Source organism: Erpetoichthys calabaricus, chromosome 4 (assembly GCF_900747795.2).
Source record: "Erpetoichthys calabaricus chromosome 4, fErpCal1.3, whole genome shotgun sequence".
NCBI lineage: Eukaryota > Metazoa > Chordata > Cladistia > Polypteriformes > Polypteridae > Erpetoichthys > Erpetoichthys calabaricus.
The window spans coordinates 187,286,741-187,309,980 of record NC_041397.2 but is presented as its reverse complement, the minus strand read 5'-3'; the positions used below and the strand labels follow the sequence as shown (position 1 = coordinate 187,309,980).

The window sequence follows — 23,240 nt, the reverse complement described above, 5'->3', positions numbered from 1 at the left end:
TGACTGTAAGTGGTCTACATGGGCTTGTCTCAATCAAGTACCGCCATGAAAGACAGATAGATAGACTATCGGAGTCAAAGAAGGCAGCAAGCCACCCTGGAACACGCGCCCGCCCATCACAGGGCCCACTCCCTTGAAGCTGGCCTGTTTAGGTAACACGCACGGGCCTGAGATGTATGTGTGTGTGTATTCTGGGGGATAAGCACCAACTCGCAGCAACTATGAAATTGATAGGCTGGATTGAAGATGGATGGAGGGGCATATGGAGTATAACATTAAAGTCATCCATCCGTCAATTATCTAAACCCACTCGTGTTAAAATTGGATATGCTTTACCTAGAGACCTACTGTATCGCGCGTCCATTTAATTCCAGGGGGAGCTGACTTTCCCTCCGGGGTTGGTTACTGCCTTGTGCCTGATACTGTTGGCATAGGATCCCACAATCCGAGGCCCATAATGTGATTAACCCGGACGTTTATTTGTAAAAAAATAATTTTATTTAGTTATTTTGTAGGTTTTTAAATTGACCTTGATAAATAAATACACATACCTAAGATAGTGTGTGTGTGTTCACATATTGTAACATTTAGATTATTTCCAAGTGTTATTATCAAAAACTTATTACTTCCATGCAAATCATTTGTTTTTAATTTTATTAATATAAAGTTTGATGTAATATTTACTTTATACTATTAAACCCCAGCTGCAATCCATCCTCTTTTAAAATCAAATAGGTTTTATTTCTATCTAAACGTCTTCTTGGTAACCGCTTGCTAATACTTTCGAACGACAGGATATAAAGTAAATGAAATTCAATAAAATGTGTAAAGGCATATCATCAGAGGTATACATCGATGGATCTGTAAAACAGATTAATGTAAAAAATTAAGTGTCCTCTCGATTTCACTTTAATTGAAATTGAATCTTTTCTGCAAAAACAAGGGCGTGCTAAAGAATAAAATACACAAATTTTGTCGAAAGTTGTTAACATTCAACGCGTTTTAGCTTTTGACGTTTTCTTCGCCAGTTTTTTTAGGGTGGGATTGCGGGGAACTGGTGCAGTCAATCCCGGACTGGACGCAGGATAGACTCGCTCACAGACACCAGTTGGTCAATAGCGTGTTTATGGTTAGCCCCAAATGAAACTCACGAAAACAAAATACCTACATAAATCCATCCATCCATCCATTGTCCAACCCGCTGAATCCGAACACTGGGTCACGGGGGTCTACCTACATAAATAGTTACATTAATTAATAAAAATGAGTAGGGAGGGAAGCTGTCTGTGAAGTGGCCACGGCCCTTTCGAATAATTAATGAGTTATTAAAAACAATGAGGTGAAACGAATATCTGAATGAATTAAAGGATTTAAATAATGTTTCTATTAATGTGGAAAAGTTAGCCGCAGAGTTCACGAGGAGGCGTCTGAAATGTGAGCTCACCTTAAAAGTGTCGTTTCAGTGATGACAGAAAGGGTTTTCACAAAGTGGGAAACACAGTCACTTGCTTGACGGAGAGAATCCGCTAGATTCCAAAGTCAGCTCTGTGACAGACAAGCCAGTCAGCGCGGACGGCTCAGGACGGTCTGTTTAACTCGATTCTCGAGGAAACTGAACAGTTAGCTTTGATCCGTAACTCTTAACCTACAGTTTTCTTACACTAAAAGCAGCTTTCACAGCTGTCGGTGTTGTTCCGATAAACTTTTTTGTTAAGAGTCCCAGGATCGCTCCATCTCCATTTTTGCTTTAACAATAAAACTCATTTTACATATATGTTGTGCGCACGGGGAAAAGAACATCATGAGTGAAATAAGCATACGTACACCGCCGTGACTGTCGTTTTAAATGCTTCTTCCACCTGGTGTGAAAGCAGGTCAGAAAAGAACGCATTCGTGAAGCATTTTAAATATGTTTTTCCTTTAAGGCATGAGATTGTCATGGTTACGGGGCGGGTAACCATGGTAAAGTGTCTCCATCTGAAAGGCAGTGGGAATTCAGAAATCCTACGACCGGCGCCGTTCCCTTTCCTTGATGCCCGATGTCATCTCCTGGGAGTTGCGCTTCAGCGATGGAAGTATAATTTCTAATTAGAGCCTCGACAATTATGAGAATGAGCTAAAGCTAAGATGCAGACCCTGACTATTAGGATGAATCTTTGACTGATGCGTTTTGTGTCACCATTGGTAAAAGTGTTTTCAAAACCGAGGAGACACTCAGCTGGCCGGACCCTTGTAGTGGCCACTTCTAACTAAACTTGTCGTCTGTCTCAAATACCAGCTGGTGGCCACAGACAGTACCTTACAAATAAGTGAAAAAATAAACTATCCCGAAATTTTGAAAATAATGTTAATCTTTGACAGCGCTCAAATCCAGAAACGTTTGAAACTGGTATACCCTTTAAAATAACTTTTTCTTGTTTTCATTATCTTGTAAACATTAATGCTTACTTGTGAAAGGGAATTCTTGTAAACGAGAGCCTACATCACTAAGGAATTTCATCTAAACACACTTCGGCCACATCCATCGCCCGTTTCTAAGCCGTTGAGTCGAATCGCATGGTCACGAAATATAAGACAGCGACGTCGGGCAAAACACAAACCGCATTTTAGCGCGCGAGGGGCGGGGCTTTGGTAGTGTCCGCCTACTGAAAAAAGTATAAAGTTGGAACCTATTCTGTCTTTTACTTGGTGCCCTCGGATATGTAAAAACATGCCGTAGAATGACATCCTTGTAATACCACTGTAGTGCACACTCGCACGTTAACAACAGCCAGTCGACCTGATGTGTTTAAAGAAAACCAAGAGGCACAGTTGAAGCCACGATATTGCTAACCAATGCGCCATCACAGACAAGAGCGGCGTTTAGGGGTGGCAGGCCCCGCACCTAAGGGGGCCCTGCTTTTAACTTCTGCTTGTCCCGTTCGAGCAGATTTGTGAAGTTATATTCTCATCTTATATTTTGATAAAGTCCGCATGTTATCTTGCAAAAATTTAGCTGAATATTGTAATGAGAAAATTAGGTGTATGTTAACATTATTTTTATTAAATTCGCACGCAAGATTATACAGTCCACACATACCAGTAACAGCGTTTGATGTAACCGGTCCCGCGTGGGGTTGCTCAGGCCTAGGCCCTGCACACCCCTAAGGCCGCCTCTGATCCCAGAGAATTGCTATTATAAAAATTTGGTCACAACTTTTAATTGAACGTATGATATTGTTGTCCCTCTCAGCACATTCTTTTGGTAGTGGCCAACTCTAAAGTTACAGTGATCTAAATATTTCTTAGACTCTGCCATTAATCGACCCAGTGCTGTAATACTACTGTATAATGATGATTGCTGCCCGTTTTGTTTTAGTATCCCACATCGTACTAACCTCTTGTCTGTTTTATTTTAGCCCAGAGCATCAACAAGATTTCTATCAATCTGTTTATGCTTGTCTTGTCCCACATTATTATAAAATCTTGGGTGTTATACTATTAAACTGGTACAGAATCATAACACTTTGGCACCTGTCTTGTGGCATAATGTAGACTGAAGATCTCTGTCTACCCTGCTAAATTACGCACTCTTAAAAATAAAGGTGCCAAGCCGTTCTTCAGAGACATGCAATAGGGGAACCAATTTGGGTTCCCAAAAGAGCCATCCACATGAAGGTTCCAGAAAGAATCTTTATGTGTTTAGATGTATAACAGGCTCCATAAATAATCATGGTAACAGATTTGTAAAATATCAATGCTTGATAATAGCACACAAAGTCTTGCTAGTGTGGCTTTGGACTTCAAACCCTGAGGTTGTCTGTTCATATCCCACTACTGACATTGTGTGACTATGAACAAGTCACTTTACCTGCCTGTACCTGATCTGAAAAAACAAAAGAAATAAAGCTACTTGTGTCTCAAATGTAAGTCGCCTTGGATAAAAACATCAGCTAAACAAGTCAATGTAAACATACAATCACACAGGCAACATCCTAGTTTTCTTGATCTGTCAGCATCCATCCTGCTGACATCATTTTGTCCACATATTAGGGACCTTTTCAAGCCCAAAGAACCAATTTCAAATGCAAGGAACCCTTCATATAATAAAATAGTTGTTGTCAAAGTATGGAACTATGAGGGATCACACTAGCAACAAAGCAGTTCCTAATTCTGGTGACGGACTCATCATTAATTATCTATTTTCTCCTGGTGAAGCTGAACATAATATTACGTGTCAGATCATGCACAGCGGTAGTAAGAATGTACAGCCTCTCCATGGACTCATTATCTTCATAGGCAAGAGCAAACTGCGTCATTTTTGTCAAATCAGCCATCATTTGTTTTGAGTCATTCAGTCCTTTCATTATTGTCCATCCATTCATTTTCTAAACATGTGTTCTCTATTGCACACATCAAAATCTCTAGGGTTAAATTAATGCTTAAAGTGTGTATACATGAAGATTGTTTTCGTACACACACTTTCAAGGGTTAACAATTATGATTTTGCTGTACAGTGGCAAAGAGGGCCGAAGGCTATCCCAGCTGCACTGAGTGTAAGGCAGGAATAAATTACAGGTGGGATGCTGGTCCATTATAAGACACATCAGGCCACTGAACTTCATCAAGCAAAGACTACTGAGGCTGTCCTAGGACCTTTTATGTTTATTGATTCTTATAGTTCTTATCATTGAATCTTATAGAATCTTATAGTTCTCACTGCTCAGTTGAGCAATTGTGGTTAATCCCATGGTCATTTAATTTAATCTTAAATATGAACTGAGCAAGTATATATTACTTATCACCAAGGGATAAATGTTCTGAATAACTGAACTTGAATGTTATGAATAAAAAGCGTTAATATGTGACAATACTACATAAACTCCAAGTTGTATGAGGAAGAATCAAAAAGTAAAGACAACTCACCCTTTAAAACCAGGAACTCTGAGCAGATAAACATAACAGTCATATCATTTCTCCACATCATCTCCCACCCTTGTATCATTCCACTAACTTCTTCATTCCTTAGGAGAAGGAGCTTCTTGGGTGCTCCCCAATCTGAGTCTAAACCGCTTCATTAACCTCATCATGAGATGTGAACCTGCAACTGAGCGGAGCCTTTAAGTGGACCAAAGATGTGATAGTCGCATGGAGGGAGTTCAGGGCTGTAAGGGGAATATGGAAGACATTCAAACCATAGCTGTTGCATTGCCTCCATCGTTGTGGGCGCTACATGGGGATGTGCATCATCATGAAGCAGCAAGACTGCTTTTGTCTGCATTCCTCTTGTTTTGCAGTGAATTGCAGGTTTTCCTTTCAGGTGTCACTCCCTCTGCCCACTGAACTCTCACTATGGTGCCTTATTCAATAATAGTGCAATCTGGCAGGGAAGCATCCATGTTCTTTTGACTTTGGCTTCAACTAGTCTAACTTTATTGTTCAAACTACCCATAAGCCTTTACAAATGTGTTGTATGGTGTCAGCTTCTATCCGTAGCAGCATAATTTTTAATTTTCCCCTATGTTTTGACTTACCCTCGTATTTTATTTTCAATGGATGATTCCCCAATAATCTGAACTGAAACACATTGTTGGATTCTACAAAAGTATTCTATATAGAGAACTGGTTACACTTGGGCAGAGATTACATCCATTTGTGATACCAGGGAACCAACAAAACAACAGACAAACTAGTGTGCACAGTTCACATGCCTCCTGCATACATCTTATAAAGATCTGCCTGTTTAAGGAACTGTAATTGTTTTTTCATTAACTGTTTTTTATACTGTTTCATACAATACTTTTGTAACTTGAAAGTTTGCTTTCTTTTCTTCCCATTTGCTTACTTTTATTTAATCTTTTGTCCTTTACTATTTATTCTTTACTTTGCTTTGTCACAAGTTATCCTAATATTATTTTTATACATACTAAATACTCCAATATTTTTAGGGGTTAATTTCTAGTATATAATACCAACCTCACCTTAGTTTCAATGTGTGCAAAGCCTTCAGTGGCTAAAAAAATCAGAAAGATTAACAACAGACTGATCAGATGCACTTCTTTGGTGCAGAGTCTTGCGTTATGATGGTGGTAAATAATACAAGGATCCAGTCTCTCAGAAGTAACTTGTCTCTGTTTTGTGGACTCCACAATGGAAGCTGGAGTGAGTAAAAGGTGCTGTGCCATGAAGCAGGCCTTAACAGTGTACAATATCTCATGTGTGTTGGTGCATCAAAGAAGGCTTTAGTGCCCCTGAAAACCTAGGCAAAATGGTCAATGCCAGCTCCTTCTTATATCTCTTAGAACCCTTTGCTTTCTTAATTTCCATACACTAATTCTAATTATTTTTGTAATGAAAATCCTTTATAAAGTACAGTACACTCTTTATAAATAATATTTATCAATTAGTTTCCAACTTGATATTCTCAAACCCACCACAGTCCATTTCATTAGAGCTTGGTGCAATGCAGAAAACATTCTTGCTTAGAGGATCTGTTCAAAACTTTAAAATATAGCAAGATCTTATGAATAAAATTTTAGAATAAGAGTATATATCGGGGAAAATGATATATCATATATATTTTAATGGTTTGCTCTTGCTGTTGGCTCTCTTCTCTTTCTCTTGGGTGGGGGTTGAATTCTGTTTTGTTAAGTTCAACTTGATTGTATGGAATGTTATTTTCTTCAAATAAAATTAAAAAAAAGAAAAAAAAAGGAATACTGTATAACAGTAAGCCAAACCACAGTTTTTAGAAGAAAGACAAATTAATAAGGGGGAAAACCCATACAGACATGAAGAGAACATGCAAAATCCACTGAGACACTCAATTCAAACCTAGCATGTTGGATCTACTGTATGAAGCAGTGGTCTTAAATATTCTACCACTTTGCTATAATTATGAAAGTAATGGCAGATTGAGGCTGTTAATTGCAATCATTATCACATTTAATTTGGAAGGAAAAACAACATCTTTTTCATTATAGGTGGAAATGGGAGTCCAGTGGCGATTGACTCCTAAGTCCGTATATTCAGATCATATCCTGGTTCGCTCTGAGACCTTCAATCACTTCATTTGCTTGGGTTCTGATTGTAGACGTGTCTTGCACATTCTCCATTATGTTTCCTACTATAAATCTGTCTATAAGGCCCAGTGTATCATTTGAAAACATGTATGAAATGCAGATAAGAATTTAGGAAAGCAATCAAAGTGGAAATACATTACTGCAGAACTAAATATGGCAGCTATAATAATTTGTGCAAACATTGGCAGGGAATTGAGCTGCTTATAGACTACAAACCAGGGGTCTCCAACATGCTGCTCGCGAGCAACCGGTAGCTCGCAACCCCTTTCCAAGTAGCTTGCTAAAGGGTTAATGAATCCTACATAAATTTGAAAAGTTGATTAGTAAAATTAGGAGGGGTGGGCGATCTTTCCAAAAAATCATATCACGATCCTTTTAACATAAAATCACGATCCACAATCTGAACTGCAATCTCTTTTCAATGTGGCATACACTTAAGAGACTATCCGGACTCAAACTCATCAAGACCTAAGTAACACTTTATTTTAAATATCAAACAAAGTTGAATTAAATTGTTCTCTCATTTGATAGCTAAGCGGAATTAAGGAACACGCCCCGAAGCTGGCGAGTGAGTGAGGTAGGCCCCTCCCCTTGGCCCATTGCGTGGATCTCGGATTTGCGCAAATAAATCGGTACTGCAAGTGAACTATGATACACGACGAAATGAGAGAAGTCGCAAAATCAACTGGAATGTTCAAGCAAATTATAGAAAAAACTTTCAGATTCAGTGGGTTGGAAAATGGATGGATGGATGAAATTCGTTAAGTAGTTCTCTCTTGAAAAGCAGACAAACACAAAGACATTGGATTTTATATATATTATATATTAGTAAACCTTCAAAGTAATGTGCAATTAAAGTCTCAACAGCACTCTCAGCATTTCTGGTGCTTAGTAGAGTCAGATAACCATAAGAATCTTCACCAAGCAGCTCTGAAAATGTCTGCTTTGTTTGGGTCTACATACCTCTGTGAGTCTGCCTTTTCTGACAAGAATGTCATGAAATCAAAGTTTAGAACAAGACTGACAGATGAACATTGAAATGACTCCATAAGAGTGAACCTAAGTGGCTACACTCCACCATACACCTCTCTTGTTGACTCCATGCAGTGCCAGTCATCTCACTGACTAAAAAGCACATCACACATGCAACTGCACATGTGAATACTGTTGTGAAGTGAAACAGTGACATGTAACAAAATGACAAATGAATAGGTCATATCTGTGTATTTGTAATTGCATTGTTTTGTTTCGACAGCATTCATGTTTTAATTCAATAGTGTTAGATACACTAAAAAATGCATATAGACATATAAAATGCACTTGCAGGTGAACTAAATATTTTTTGTGATGTTTTAATACAAAATGTGAGTTGTGGATACCAACATTTTGTAAATGTTTAGACAAAACAAGCTTATTCAGTTTGTTTGGGTTGAAATAAGCTATGAGAATAAACGTTAGAAAACACGAGTAGCTCTCGACCATTTTCATTTTGTAAAAGCAGCTCTCAGGGGAAAAAAGGTTGGAGACCCCTGCTAAAAACTAAAGACTAATCCAATCTCAAATACTTTTTAATTTCCTGATGAACTTAATGCCTGCAGCATCACGATTTCACATTTTTGTTTCTGTACATAATCTAGGCATATTATCTAGATTAAATCACAGAGCATGCTTTAAAAAGCTGTAGCATCTAATTTGCTGATGTCTTCAAAAGACATCTTTAATATTTCACAGAGAAAATCCTTGTTTTGAAAGACTAGTGCTAGGACACATTAAGTTATATATTCCAGATTATCATTATTGTGCCCAGTGCATGCATACTGTCACAACTGGTCCACAGAAGATGCCACATCGTTTGCACGCCATACCATTCTGATACATTTGCATAATAAAAACTGCCAGAGCCCAATTTATATATTACAGCTCAGCATTCAACTCTTTTGTGCCATCACTGCTGACCACCAGAATCTTCAATTAAGGATTTAGCATCACTTTCTGCAATTGGATATGGAACTTATTATTATCAGATCTCACCATGTGCAGATTGGTAGCATCATATTGAATTTCAGGCACTCCACAGGGTTGTGTGAAGAGCCCACCTCTGTACTCCCTGTTCACCTTTAACAAAATGGCCAGACATAGCTTCAACTCCATTTTTAAATCAGCCGATAACACCACAAATGTGCTGATTACTAACAATAATTAGAGATCTTACAGAAATGAGACCTCTTTTGGTTGTACCAAAAGGTCTACCTGATGATGAAGTTGTGCTCTATAACAATCTCTCCCTTAATGTTAGCAAAACCACAGAGCTGGTCATAGTTTTCAGAAAGCAGAGTGCAGACCACACTGCTATCTACATCTGAGGCAGTGCTGTTGAGAGGGTGACCAGATTTAAAAAATCTTGACCACTGTTGATGAACTTAAATGAGAACTACACATTTCTATTCTTGTCAAACAAAAATATAGTATATAACACTTTGATTAAGTATGATTAAGGACAACATCTACACCTGTGTATTGAATTTTATTTTATTGTATTATATATACATGAGAATTTTATATATCCATACAGTATATGTATATTAGGAGTGTGTGATATATATTGTCTACGATAATATCGTAATTGTTGTTTTAGGGATATGCAAGCTGAAATTATTGAGTATGTCACTCAGTTTGCAAAAAACAATCAAAAACATGAAACAGAGTCTTCACATCACTGTCTCATGTAACCTAACAGGATAGATTACTGTGCTGCTTCCTCCCTTTACCCGCTCATATAGGCTGCCCTCTCGCTGCCTCATGTGACTCATATGCCCTTTTTCTCTGCGAGAGTCGAGGGTGAACATGCACCCAGGCAGATGGACTGCGTCTGCAAAACAATGATCACTGAGCTGCTTTTATGTCAGTTTCTCCAGGTAGTCCAATCCTCCTCAAAGAGGTCTCGACCACGTGAGGAGCATGTGTCTCTCTCAGGTCAGAACCAAGGGGCACTATGCTGTTCTTTCCACGGCGCACTAGTTGATAAACACTGGTGCAGAGTATAATTATTAAGTCGTTGATGATGATGAACAATTGAGGATAGCATTTATGGAGTTTTAACACAAGTTTTAACGTATGCCCATGTAAGAGATGCTTATTCTTTCAATTAAATCAATCTTGATCACTGCATTTAAAGTCAACAGTCGTTTTGACTGCTTAATGTTGACTTTGACACGACTGTGTCTCATATGCTATGCCAATCTGATAAATAATACATTGGCCTCATTTTCTTATTGCCTTCTTTTCAACTTGCCTTTTAGGAAGGCATTCAAATTCAGGTTGTACTTGCTCAAGTAGTATTTTCTTAAAAGTTCAGGTTTAAGGTCATTGTTTAAGTTTAAACTATGCCATTAATTTTCATTTTTTCGTTTATTCTACATTAATTTTGTGATTCTGTGTGTATTTTTTTCATAATTTATGTATTAATTTTATAATTACATATTTTAATGATAGATGTGATTGTGATTAATTACATACTTTTATTAATTTTTTAATCAGTTCCCAGCCATAATATATATGCATGCTGTGTTTTTGTTGATTTTGTATTTTTGTCAACTGTTCTGTGAAGACATTCGAGTAATAATTTTATTGTACTATGTACATGACATTAAACTTGAACTCGAAAACCTGAAATTTTCCATCTATTAGATTTATATTTTTAATTTGTTGCTGTGATATGATGTCATTCTAGATACAGTATAGATATCGAGAGGTTTGCTTGTTTAGTTTTGGAGAAGAAAGTTCCCCTCTGGCAAAAATGGAGAGTTACTTGGTTATCTGTCTCAGATGCACTTGGTTCACATCCAGTCTTTCTGTATTAGGAACTATTCCTTGTCAGCAACATCCTGGAACCTTGTTTAAGTTGTCACTCTATGACAGTCTTTTAGCTTCATCCACTCATATTTGCAGTCAGCTTGTGCTTACGTTTTACTGTGTGGAAATATGTGTACCTTCATGTTTAAATCTCCTGCTTTATGATATTGTAAGCTAACGTTTGAGCTTATGCTTCAAGGTAAATGGCTGGCCTGGAATGACACCTTTGATGTGGCTCTTGGAACAATACAAACATGACATTATCAGAACTATCTGTAAACAAATCATCTAAAAGGCAATGTATTACAATAGTTTACATATTTACTAAATATTTGTAGTTTGTAAACTGTACCTCAAAAAATGGAAAATAATATAACTTCAATAAAAATTGTAATTAATCATTTTAAACATTAAACAAAAATACAAAAAGGCATTTTTTGGTTTTATGGTATATTTGAAGAATGAATTTCTAAATCTCACCAAGATAATTAAAAAAATACATTTTTTTTTCTTGGTGGCGCAGTGGTAGCGCAGCTGCCTCTCAGTAAGGAGACCTGGGTTCGCTTCCCGGGTCCTACCTGCATGGAGTTTGCATGTTCTCTCCCCGTGTCTGCGTGGATTTCCTCTGGGTGCACCAGACATGCAGGTTAGGTGCATTGGCGATCCTAAATTTTCCCTAGTGTGTGCACTTGGTGTGTGTGTGTGTCCTGTGGTGGGTTGGTGCCCTGCCAGGGGCTTGTTCCTGCCTTGCGCCCTGTGTTGGCTGGGATTGGCTCCAGCAGACCCCCGTGACCCTATGTTAGGATATAGCAGGTTGGAAAATGACTGACTGACTGACATTTTTTTCTTGTTTTGAGGTTTTTAGTAGGTTTTATAGAAATATGTGTTATGTTGCTTTGTTTTATGATGGATTGTAAGCATAGACCTTTGTCAGTAAGAAAGGACTTTAATGACCAAAAGCCACAAAAATGCCCTTTTTTCCAAACTGAACTTGGTGGACATCATGGGATTCAGAAAAGTGCTGTTTAATTGGGCACATAGCATCTTCTCCTGCATTGTGCCCAGAGTTGCTGTGACTGGTTCAAGCTTCTTCCCAACCTGATTCCAAAAGTGGACAACTGAATAAAATAAGCACCTGAAAAATCAATAAAAGTGTGTTAAATATGTAAAGGGAGCTTTTATACCAAAAGTAATAAAACTTTTTATTAAACTGCCCAAATACTGTGATAAACTGCATTTCAAACCCATCTCTTTGTATATCCATACACTGGGTGGCCATTTTATTAAATAAAATGTTTTTTAAAATATTAACTCCTCAATCTAAGACATTATCATATATTCAGATAAAGAACTTTAAATCAGGTAGGCAGACTGTGTGTTATGTTCAACTCAGAGAGACAGTGAGCAAAATTGAGGTTTTGAACACACCGTGGTAGTGGGCCCAAGAAGCACTCGCCAAAGGATATCAGAAATGGCAACTGTGATGGAGTGCTTACATATAATTAGGTGATGAGTGTATTGAGAATTGGCCATCACCCAAAAAGCAGCCAATCAACAGTGGGTCAGTAGTTGGAAATGTACTGTTGAATGAAGGGGGATTGGCAGTCTTGATCAGAATGGCAGCCAAGCTACAATCAGTCAATAATGCCTGAGCTTCACAGGCATATCAGAGCACACAAATAGCTGGACATTGTCATGCATGAATTTTGACAGCTTACAATATAGTCAAATTCCATGTCTCTCAGTGAAAAACAAGGATGTGCAATTGCAATGAGCTAAGATGCAGACGCACTGGAGTATCAGAAAAGCATCAGCTGATCTGAAAACTCCACGAATCCATTGATCCATCCAGCTGAGAATCAAACATGCATTGATCAAAGATTCAGTGCTACACATCATCTGAATATCGATGCCAGTCCGATGTATGCCTTCATGGCAGCAGTGTATCCACCAGAAAATGGGCTTTTACTACGGGTTAATTCTTTATGCCATCATGCCAGTCCATGTTGCAGTTAATTCAATACAATGGCCTAGTCAGTCACCAGTCATGTTTTTAATCAAGCATCTTTTCAACAAGAGGGAAAGAGCTGTTCTGAGAGGGGATCCACCACAAGCTAATTTACAACTGTTCTGGGAGAAACTGACATTGGTTAGCATCGCAGTGCTGAAAATTAAAGTCTGTGACCTGGTGAATTCAGGATGTTGAGAATAAATGGTGAATCAACTTGCTTTTATGTTCATATACATGGTGACAGCTACAGTCCTGTGACCTTGAAGTAGATTAAGTGGCTATGCTTAAAGGGTCTAGAAAAATTTTTTTTGGGCATGACCTGTTTTAATCTAGGTACCAGCCTGCCAGCTATCCATGTGACTGATGATCAAATGTATTTCATGGTGTTATACAGACAAAATATACTGTACCTGAGCCAAGTGAGTAAAGTGATGATGCTTTATTTTTCCTACTAGGCTATCCTTCACAACCTGAATGAATTGGCAGAGGGATTTGTAGCCAAGAATGTCAGCAGTGATCAGCACCCAGAACTCGTACCCAGCCTCACACAGGCTTTCAGTACGGACCACTGATGATGATATAGAGAGACTCGAGAATGGAAACAGCAGGTAAGGAAGACATGCCCTGGTTAATGGAAGCATATGCTCTTGTGAAAGACAATAAACATAAAAAAATCAAAGTCTCCTTCAATAAAACTGTAAAATATACATCCTATTTTATTACTTTTTAATTTTGTACTTTGCTTATCTTTCTTCTGGAAATCACACTATATGGCCCACTGAAATGTAATTATTTTATAACTGAACTGAACATATACAGTCAAAGTTTTCAATAGAAAAATATGTTACCAATGCAATGATAAAGAAGGTGTAAGAGACAAATGACAAATTCTGTAATATTGCAAAAGAAATGATTACAAAAGAAATGGATGCAAGCAATTTGTTCAGTAAAAGCAAAACAGTTCTCATGGGAAAAAGTAAATAGTTCATGCTGAGCAGTTTTCCTTGTTTTCACATAAATGCATGCTTTCTTGTTTAAGTGACACATTTATCCAAAGAAAGATACTGTACAGCCATATACTGTATATGTGTATATGTATATATCATGGGTGTTGAACTCCAGGCCTGGAGGGCCGCAGTGCTTGCAGGTTTTCATTCTAACCATCTTCTTCATTAGTGACCAGTTTTTAATGCTAATTAACTTCTTTTGCTTTCGTTTTAATTAACTTGACTAGGCCCCTTAGTTGTCTCTTTTTTTAATTAGCAGCCAAACAATAATGAGACACAACAAGCTGCCACATGACCAGCTCACCTGTGCCCGTTCACACAGTATCTGAAAATAAAGAAAAGTGAAGGTCTCGGTAAGGTTGATCTCTCAGGTCACCAAAACATTTTGACGAACAGAAAATCAACAGTTTTGGAAATGTCTGCTGTGGCAGAATGAGAGCAGCAACAGGCCACAAAATTAAATAACGGGCTTAATTAACAGCAAGAATCAGCTTCTCATTAATAGATTGGTTGGAGTGAAATTGGTTGGAGTTTGAAATCCCAGTTTAGCTGCTAATCTGTTGGCTTGTTTCATGTCTCATTTCTATTTGGCTGCCATTTCATGAAGAAACAAATTAATTCAGAGGACTGAATCCTTAAAAATAGGGCTATTAAAATGAAGGGAAAATGAGTTAATTAGCAGTGAAAATGGTGACTGATTAGGAAAAGGGTTAGAATGAAAACCTGCAGCCACTGCGGCCCTCCAGGCCTGGAGTTTGCCACCCCTGGTACAATATATATATATAGTGACACTAGGGGGTCGCTGTTGCTCCTCAAACCCTGTAGACAAACATCCAAGACACTAAGTAAAAGCATCAAGTAATATTTTAATTTCTTAAATAAAGTGCACAAAGCACCACACACACCACAATTCAACAATAATCAATAATCCAATACAAATAATCAATCCTCCTATCCCAGCAGCTCCGTTACTCTACCTCCCAACTCCCGCTTAGCTTTCTGAGTCTCGCATAGTCCTTTATATAGTCCTTGACCCGGAAGTGCTCCTGTCCTTCAGTCCATGTGATTCAATAGCACTTCTGGGTCAGATGAAGACTTATATTTTTCTTCAGCCCGGAAGTACTTCTGTTCTTCCGTCCCCATGAGCTGGGAGTACTTCCGGGCTATAGGGAAAATGAAAATCCCTGCGTCTCCCTGAAGCGTCACACGGTGGCACCTACGGTCCCCAGCAGGGTTGTGAATCCAAACTCCATCTCCCATGATGCCCTGCGGGAATCTGGGGCACCTCCATGCTGCAGGGAGGACTCCATCTAGCGGCCTGGATGTGTCGGCTGGGATAAACTGCCAGCCGTCTATCACAATATACGAGGGGGGACCTAAAAATAACCGGAAATAAATAAATAACCTAACAACAACAAAATTCCGGTTATTTTTGGGTCCCCCCTCGTATATATATCTCCACACTCACACTCACCCAGCAGCCACTTTAGGTTGAGTCCAACACTTTGTTGTTCCAGAAGAAAACCCATGCAATCACTAGAATGAACAAATGAATATAAGGTATGCAAATATGTATTTAAATAAAGTAATATAAATTACTAGCAAAATACCCGTGCTTCGCAGCGGAGAAGTAGTGTGTTAAAGAGGTTATGTAAACATATATATACATATACATATATACATATATATACATATCTACATATCTACATATACATATATATACATATATACATATATATATATATATACATATACACATCCACACACATATATATATATATATATATATATATATATATATATACACACATATCAACATATATATACACATATATATACACACATACATACACACACACATACACATATATACATATACACATACATACATAGTGCGTTGTAACACGGGCTGTGATTGTTACATGGGAGGGAGACGACAAATCACAGCTTCCCACTTTCTAATCGGGCCTGTGATTGGTGCTTTGATGGATGCCCAGATCCCACAGTATCTCCCCTTAGGAGAGGCGTTAGGCAAGTGTAATTGAATAGCGGTGCTGCAAGTTTAGCTTTACACCTGTTTTTAAGGCTTATTGACTGAAAGGGGCTTTCATGAAAAAAGTTATGGCTTTGCTACAGGATACACCCTCCACAAGTTAAGGAAGTAAAAATAAAGGTATATATTTCTGTTTTATTTAAACCAGGGTGTATCCTGTAGCAAAGCCCTAACTTTTTTCGTGAAAGCCCGTTTCAGTCAATAAGTCTTAAAAAGAGGTGTAAAGATATTGCCAATAAGCTACGCAAACCCACGAAGACATGCAATCGTTTAAATCAAGGCGCGAGTCAAAAAACACCATCCCATACTATTAGTTTACATTTACATCATTTAGCAGACGCTCTTATCCAGAGCGACTTACAACAGTGCTAACGATAAGTTAACGATTAATACATTTCTATATGTGTTGTAAGCATACAATACAACTGATAATATGTTGCGCTTATTTATCTGGTGTACCGACATTTTTGTGCGTTTAACGGCTGAAATCTAACATGGTTTGTGCCCTTCAGAATAAAAACAGTTTGCATTTACCTTTTTAATAAAAGGCGAGCTTTTAAGCCTGAGAAATCACCCCGTAAATGCACACGTTTAATTGCACATATGTTAATATGTATGCTTACACAGTATTAAAAGACACTCAACAATTAACGTCATTTACCTTCGTTCCCACATTTGAGTCGTGCTGTAAATCTCTTCCTTGTTTTCAGTTCACGTGATTACGTAGGAGGCGTGATGACGCGATACGTGACTTCCCCTCCTCCATTACAGTATATGGACAAAAAAGAGGTTCCAGTTATGACCATTACGCGTAGAATTTCGAAATGAAACCTGCCTAACTTTTGTAAGTAAGCTGTAAGGAATGAGCCTGCCAAATTTCAGCCTTCCACCTACACGGGAAGTTGGACAATTAGTGATGAGTGAGTCAGTCAATCAGTCAGTCAGTCAGTCAGTCAGTGAGTGAGTCAGTGAGGGCTTTGCCTTTTATTAGTATATATATATATATATATATATATATATATATATATATATATATATATATATATATACATATTATGATTGTTATAGTTCTCTTTGTATACCACGTTGTCAGTTCAGCACTCCGGTTGTAATATGACCAAGCTGTGCAAGCACACTCTTGAGAATGCAACGTATAGTTGTATAGGAGAAAAGCAATCTTGCCTCAAATCAATGGCAACCTTTTGTAGGTCTATGAACTTAATTTAAACTTTAGGTTTACACGGTGCTTTGTTTCCGACGTGCTGCGTTCAGTCAGTTCACGTGAGCCGCTCTCTTGTATGATGTTGCGATGTCCACGGCTTTATTTAATGTTAGCTAAGACCCGGCACTTAAAAGTTTCTCGCTACAGCAATTTTAACTCTGTTACAAAGTCATCCAAAGTCTCGTTTATACGTCGTGTCTTCTCATTAAACTTGTATCTCGCGAGTATGGTATTGCAAACGGCAGCGGGAGCGTTTCTATAAACTTAATTTAAACTTACAGTTTACACCGTGCTTTGTTTCCGCAGTAGCGAAGTGATCACTCCTGCTGCGTTCAGTCAGTTCACGTGAGCCGCTCTCTTGTGTGATTTTGCGATGTCCACGGCTTTATTTAATGTTAGCTAAGACCCGGCACTTCAAAGTTTCTTGCTACAGCAATTTTAACTCCGTTACAAAGTGATCCAAATCTCGTTTATACCTCGTGTCTTCTCATTAAACTTGTATCTCGCGAATATGGTATTGCAAACGGCAGCGGGAGTGTTTCTATAAACTTAATTTAAACTTACGGTTTACACCGTGCTTCGCTTCTTATTGTTTCGCTGCCTTCTCAATTGTGTAATGAATGTTTTCTTCAGCGCTCTTTGGGTACGTACTGCGTTCACAGTCAGTTCACGTGATTACGTGGGAGGCGTGATGACGCGATACGCAACTCCGCCTCCCACGGCCAGCGAGCTGCAGTCCATTACAGTATATGGACAAAAAAGAGGTTCCAGTTATGACCGTTACGCTTTGAATTTCGAAATGAAACCTGCCTAACTTTTGTAAGTAAGCTGTAAGGAATGAGCCTGCCAAATTTCAGCCTTCCACCTACACGGGAAGTTGGAGAATTAGTGATGAGTCAGTCAGTCAGTCAGTCAGTCAGTCAGTCAGTGAGTCAGTGAGGGCTTTGCCTTTTATTAGTATAGATAAAGCAGTACCATTTTGAAATTAATGTATGTTAATCATTAAGTAGCTGCTATTATTAAAATATTTTAATAAAAAGGTACAAAAAGATAAGGGATTGATGGGGGATTCTTATCTTTCCAAGGATATTGTATTGACTTCTAAAGAAATGCAAAAATACAGCAGAATAATAACAGGAACAATGAGCTGGATAGCAACTGAAATTAAATGTTCCATAAACTAAAAGAATCAGTTTTTAAATATGAAATTGAATAAAATAAAAGCCAGTGTTTACTGTGACCCTTACTCCTGAGAGTTCACTCCCCAGAAGAGGGCAAACACTTGTTTGAGTTTAAAACATTGTAAGAAGTGCTGCAAATTTGGTAGAAGCAGAATTGTATTAAAATATTACCCACAGTAAAACTAGCTCAATAGCAAATAGGTAATTTAATATAAACTTTAATATTAACCTAAGTACAATTGTCTGATTCCAATTTTGTTTACAATCTTAATTAAAAGATAAAAATAATATATAGTCTCTCCCTCCAAAAATAAATGTAAATTATCACATTTAGGGTATCTCAAAGTCAAAATATTAAAAAGATGCTCTTATTTTCAAAAATACATTAGGAGGAATCAACACAGAAGATAAACACACTGCACACAAAAGTAGACACCTGTGTGGGATATTTTGTTCGCTTGCCTGCCCCTTCAGTACCATCAAAGCACTTTCTGTTCTAACCTATGATTCCTCTCAGTCTTGCCTCCCTTTCTCTCACCAGTGAGCCTTCATCCTAAACATTCTTTCTCACTCCAGACCAAACAATTTGTTGGCTTTAGATCCACTTACCTGAATCTCTTCTGGCCTGACCCCACAATTACAGGGAAATGTCCTTCATATTGTTTGGGAGGTGTAGTTCACACTTCCCATCACCTGTATTACTTTAAAAGAGGTGCAGAAGCTTAAGCCCTCTGTTGGGTTTCCTTTCCTCCAGTTCTACCCAAACCTTCACTCTGAACTGTTGACCCTTCTGGTTACACCTCTGGGATACCTTCCTGGTGGTCATTTGTTGTTCTGAATGTTCTGCTCTGTTAGGTTAAATATTTTACACACACTGGGGTTACTCTAATGTTCTAATGGACAATATAGATGAATAGGATGGACAGGTATGTTGGGCTGAATGGCCTGTTTTCATCTCAACTGTTCTAATGTGCTAATGGACCAAACGTAGCTGGATTTACTGCCCCATTGGTTTTCGGTGTGTTTGTTTCTTTCTCTTCTGGAGGTTTTGTATGGAACTTGACTCTGGTAATGCCCTTGTCCTTGGCAAACTTTTGCCCAGAAGACAACCCTTCTCAGAGGGCATTTGCCATATCAGACTTTTCAATATCAAAACTGTGAAATTGAGGAGGAGGTCACTGGTCCACATTGCAATAAACTGTTGGAACTCAGCCAGTGAGCTTTTTATTCATCCCTGCCACAGCATGGAAGGAGACTCAAGTCTATAAAACTTAAGTTGGGTAGTTCCTCTCTTAGACATAAGCACAGAGCAGGACATACAGTGGTACCTCTGGTCACAACCGTAATTCGTTCCAAAACTCTGGATGCGACCCAATTTGGTCGCGACCCGAATGTAATTTCCCTATAAGATTGTATGTAAATACAATTAATTCGTTTCAGACCGTACGAACTGTATGCAAATATATATATATATATATTTTTAAGCACAAAAATAGTTAATTATACTATAGAATGCACAGTGTAATAGTAAACTAAATGTAAAAACATTGAATAACACTGAGAAAACCTTGAACAACAGAGAAAACTAACATTGTAAGAGTTCGTGCTAGACCCTTACGAACCGCTCGCTGTAAACACTTTTTTAATGAGTTTTAAGCACAGGGAAAAAAAATTAAATGCCACTTCTCTTGCGAAACTTTTCAAACCATCCTCTACTGGCTTTAAATTCCTCACCTTTGCCACTCGAAGAAGGATTTTTTTTCAGCAAATCGCCATGAATCTTCCTGGCTTTGTCGCATATGATCTGCCTCGCTTATGCTATCCCCTGCAAGTTGCTTCTTGTTCAACCATACTAGCAACAGTTTTTCCACCTCTTCCAGCATTTGAGGCCTCTGCTTGATTAACATTGTAACTCCTTTTGCCACATCAGCTGCTTTGTTAGGCCCTGTATACGCAAACAAAAGAAAATGGGAAACGGAGAATGGGAAATCATTGGCGTATACGAACGTGCGTAGGGAAACTGGCCGCCAGTGTTTTTGTTCACCACCAGAGTGTGTGGTCGTGAACAGATGCAAAATTTTGGCAAACTTTTTGATCGTAACCCGATTTGTACGTGTTCGGAAACGTTCATGACCAGAGGTTCTACTGTATATACTTTCTCTAAGCACATTAACCCTCATGAATAAACAGTCCAGTAGCTTCTAGCTCCTTGTGGATCTGGTGAGCATGTCTGATATCTCTGTGTTGGCACACACCACTAAGTTCAAGTTGATAATGTATAAACTGAGCCTCTGAAAAAAAGTAAAGTTTTAGGCCAGACTTAAAAGGGATCCATTTATCATCGTCTGCATCAGAAGAAATAAAATGGGCAGTGTTGGATATAGATGAGGGGAAGCTATAAAGGCTGTATTTGTCGAATGTTAACAGTGAATTGAGCAATATAACAACTGAATTTGTCTAGATCGCAGCCAAGACGCATAACAAGTAAAAGGAAATTATAAAAATATGCTTGAAGAAGAGTAACAATTTAAAAAAATCTAAAATTCTGAGAGACCATTTCAGGCTAAGAGCTTTACATTTTTTATCTTATTCCTAAATCTGGCCCTGGAAACAATTAAAGACAGACTGTCAGCTTTGTAAAATAAATGTAAACACTTAGGCAAAGTGTTCAGTGGAAGAGCTGAAGAGGCTGTTTTCATGGAAATTCTGACTGCATTATAGGCTAGTTCAGAAAAAATGAGGACAAAGTATACAGAAAGGCATAGGTATACCTTTTAGAACAGTTGGGGTTTGGGGGTTTTAAATGTATGCATGAAAATGTCTTATGTTGCTATCCTCTTCTTTTTTTTAAAAAAAAAAAAATATCCATATGGACTAGACATGTTACATTTGTGTCAAATGGACCATTAAGTACTGTAATGGCTTTAAACAATTAAATAACACTCCACTAAACAGCCTTTTTTAAACTGCACTCTCAGTGAGCCATCATTTTGTTGAAGGTATCATACCCCAATATACCCCTATATTTATGCATATTGAATAAAGCAGGAGGTAGCAAAGTGACGTAGTGGGTAAAATGACTGCCCCACACCACATCCAGGTTACTGGGTCAAAACCTTGGCTTCCTCACTATCCTTATAGCTAGTTTGCACATATTCCTTTTCTCCCATGCCCTAAAGATGTTAGGTGGACTTGTAATTCTAAATTGCCTTGTGCCAAATATTAGCTAAATAGGAACAAATAGATTTGCAAAATGATTATATGATAAATAGGCTTGTCTGAACTCCACTGGTATGATGAAAATCATTATTTGTAGAAGATGTTAAACCAAGACATAATGTCAAAGTAAAAAAGAGTGACATGTTGTTTGAGCATAACTAAATACCAAAGAAAGTGAAGCACTGTGATTAGGAGAAGTTAGAATGGGATTCACTAAAATACAGGTAGAAGAAAAAAAGTTTCACTCTTAAATTGGAAGAGAGAATGCCAAGCAATTTTATTTAAAACAATAAAATAAACTGCAGGAGGATTCACTCACATGGAATGCTTGAATCCTATTTTTAAAAATTTCATGGTGTGCTTTTAGACCCTGGTTTGTCTAAAACATGTCCCGCAAGTTGACCCTGTGGGCAAAACAGCTATATTACACTTTGATGTCCTGCATTCATAAAGGGTGAGTTTGCAGTGGGTGTCTTTGAGACGGACTGTAAATGTCTTGATTGGTATAAACCCAAAGCCTTACCAATCAAGAGGAACAAAAAGAAACACTATACAATGTAAAATATCTTTACCCCGCTCCCAGGGTCCAGTAAAATATGATACAGTACATTTTTTCACACAGAGATGGTGGGCTATGGTCTGTACTATGCAAAAAAATAACAGAAATTAATAAAATGGGTGTATGTGACGATAGATAATAGAAGGAGACAAAGCTAACAATGGATGGATGGGTGGCAGAGTGGAAGGAAACATATTATGACTGCTTTACAATTAAGAAATGCCTTTGGCAAGCATAATATTTTCTCATACATTTTATGAGGAAAGTATACTAGGATTGGATATCATTTCACCATTTTGTGACAGGACTAGGTTAAATTGTAAAATGCTGCTTATTGTGTCTGAAACATGTATTGGCAAGTCTCATAAAACAGTGAAATAATGGCTTGAAACAATACCAAGCAACTTAAGTTGTCAGTAAAAATAACATTCAGTCAACAAACAATAGCATCTGTGTACCAATTTGTTGTTTTAGCTTTGGACAAGGTGTCTTAGACATAGCCAACCGAGCCACAGAAGCCTATTACTTTGGACAGTTTATCATGATTTTTGTGAATAAGTCAGAAATAACCAGAAGATCACCACTGTGAAGAGCAGGGACCCAAACAAAGACAAATTAAACTTTACAACACTACTAGTCACAGCTTAGTGCTCATGTCTGTGCAATGGCAACACTTTCTAGAGACATCTATTGAAAGGTTGAGTGTGTTCATTTGGGATGCACGACAGAATGTTCCAAAAGACTAAAGACCTTATTTGAAGATAACTGGATTCAGTGTTAGCCTATTCTATGATCAACTAGAGATTAGGGCTCTAAGAAGTGCATCATAGACTAGATAAACTGCTACTCTTTTGCAGTAGGATCAATACATCAGATATTACATTTACAAAATGCTGTGAAATAAACTAAGAGACTGACGTAGAACTGCAAACTTATTTAGGTAGACACCAACCACAGACCTCTCAAGGGCATCATTCACTAACTTATTGAAGCAGTGCCACCCAAGATACAAATAATGAGCCTTCAGCATCAGAGTAAGAATTTTGCAATCATCAAGTGACTGGATCATTCCTGT

The 23,240-nt window shown here is 38.0% G+C and overlaps 1 protein-coding gene across 2 annotated transcripts in view; it reads left to right on the top strand.

Annotated features, from left to right (window-relative positions):
- The window catches only part of cnga3a (cyclic nucleotide gated channel subunit alpha 3a), a 114,881-nt gene that overhangs the window by 746 nt on the left and 90,895 nt on the right, over window positions 1-23,240 (top strand). For both annotated transcript variants that reach the window (XM_051926875.1, XM_051926874.1), the window contains exon 2: window positions 13,380-13,532. In XM_051926875.1, coding sequence (XP_051782835.1) covers window positions 13,429-13,532 — 104 coding nt within the window. In that variant the 5' untranslated portion in view covers window positions 13,380-13,428. The remainder of the gene's footprint in view (window positions 1-13,379; window positions 13,533-23,240) is intronic.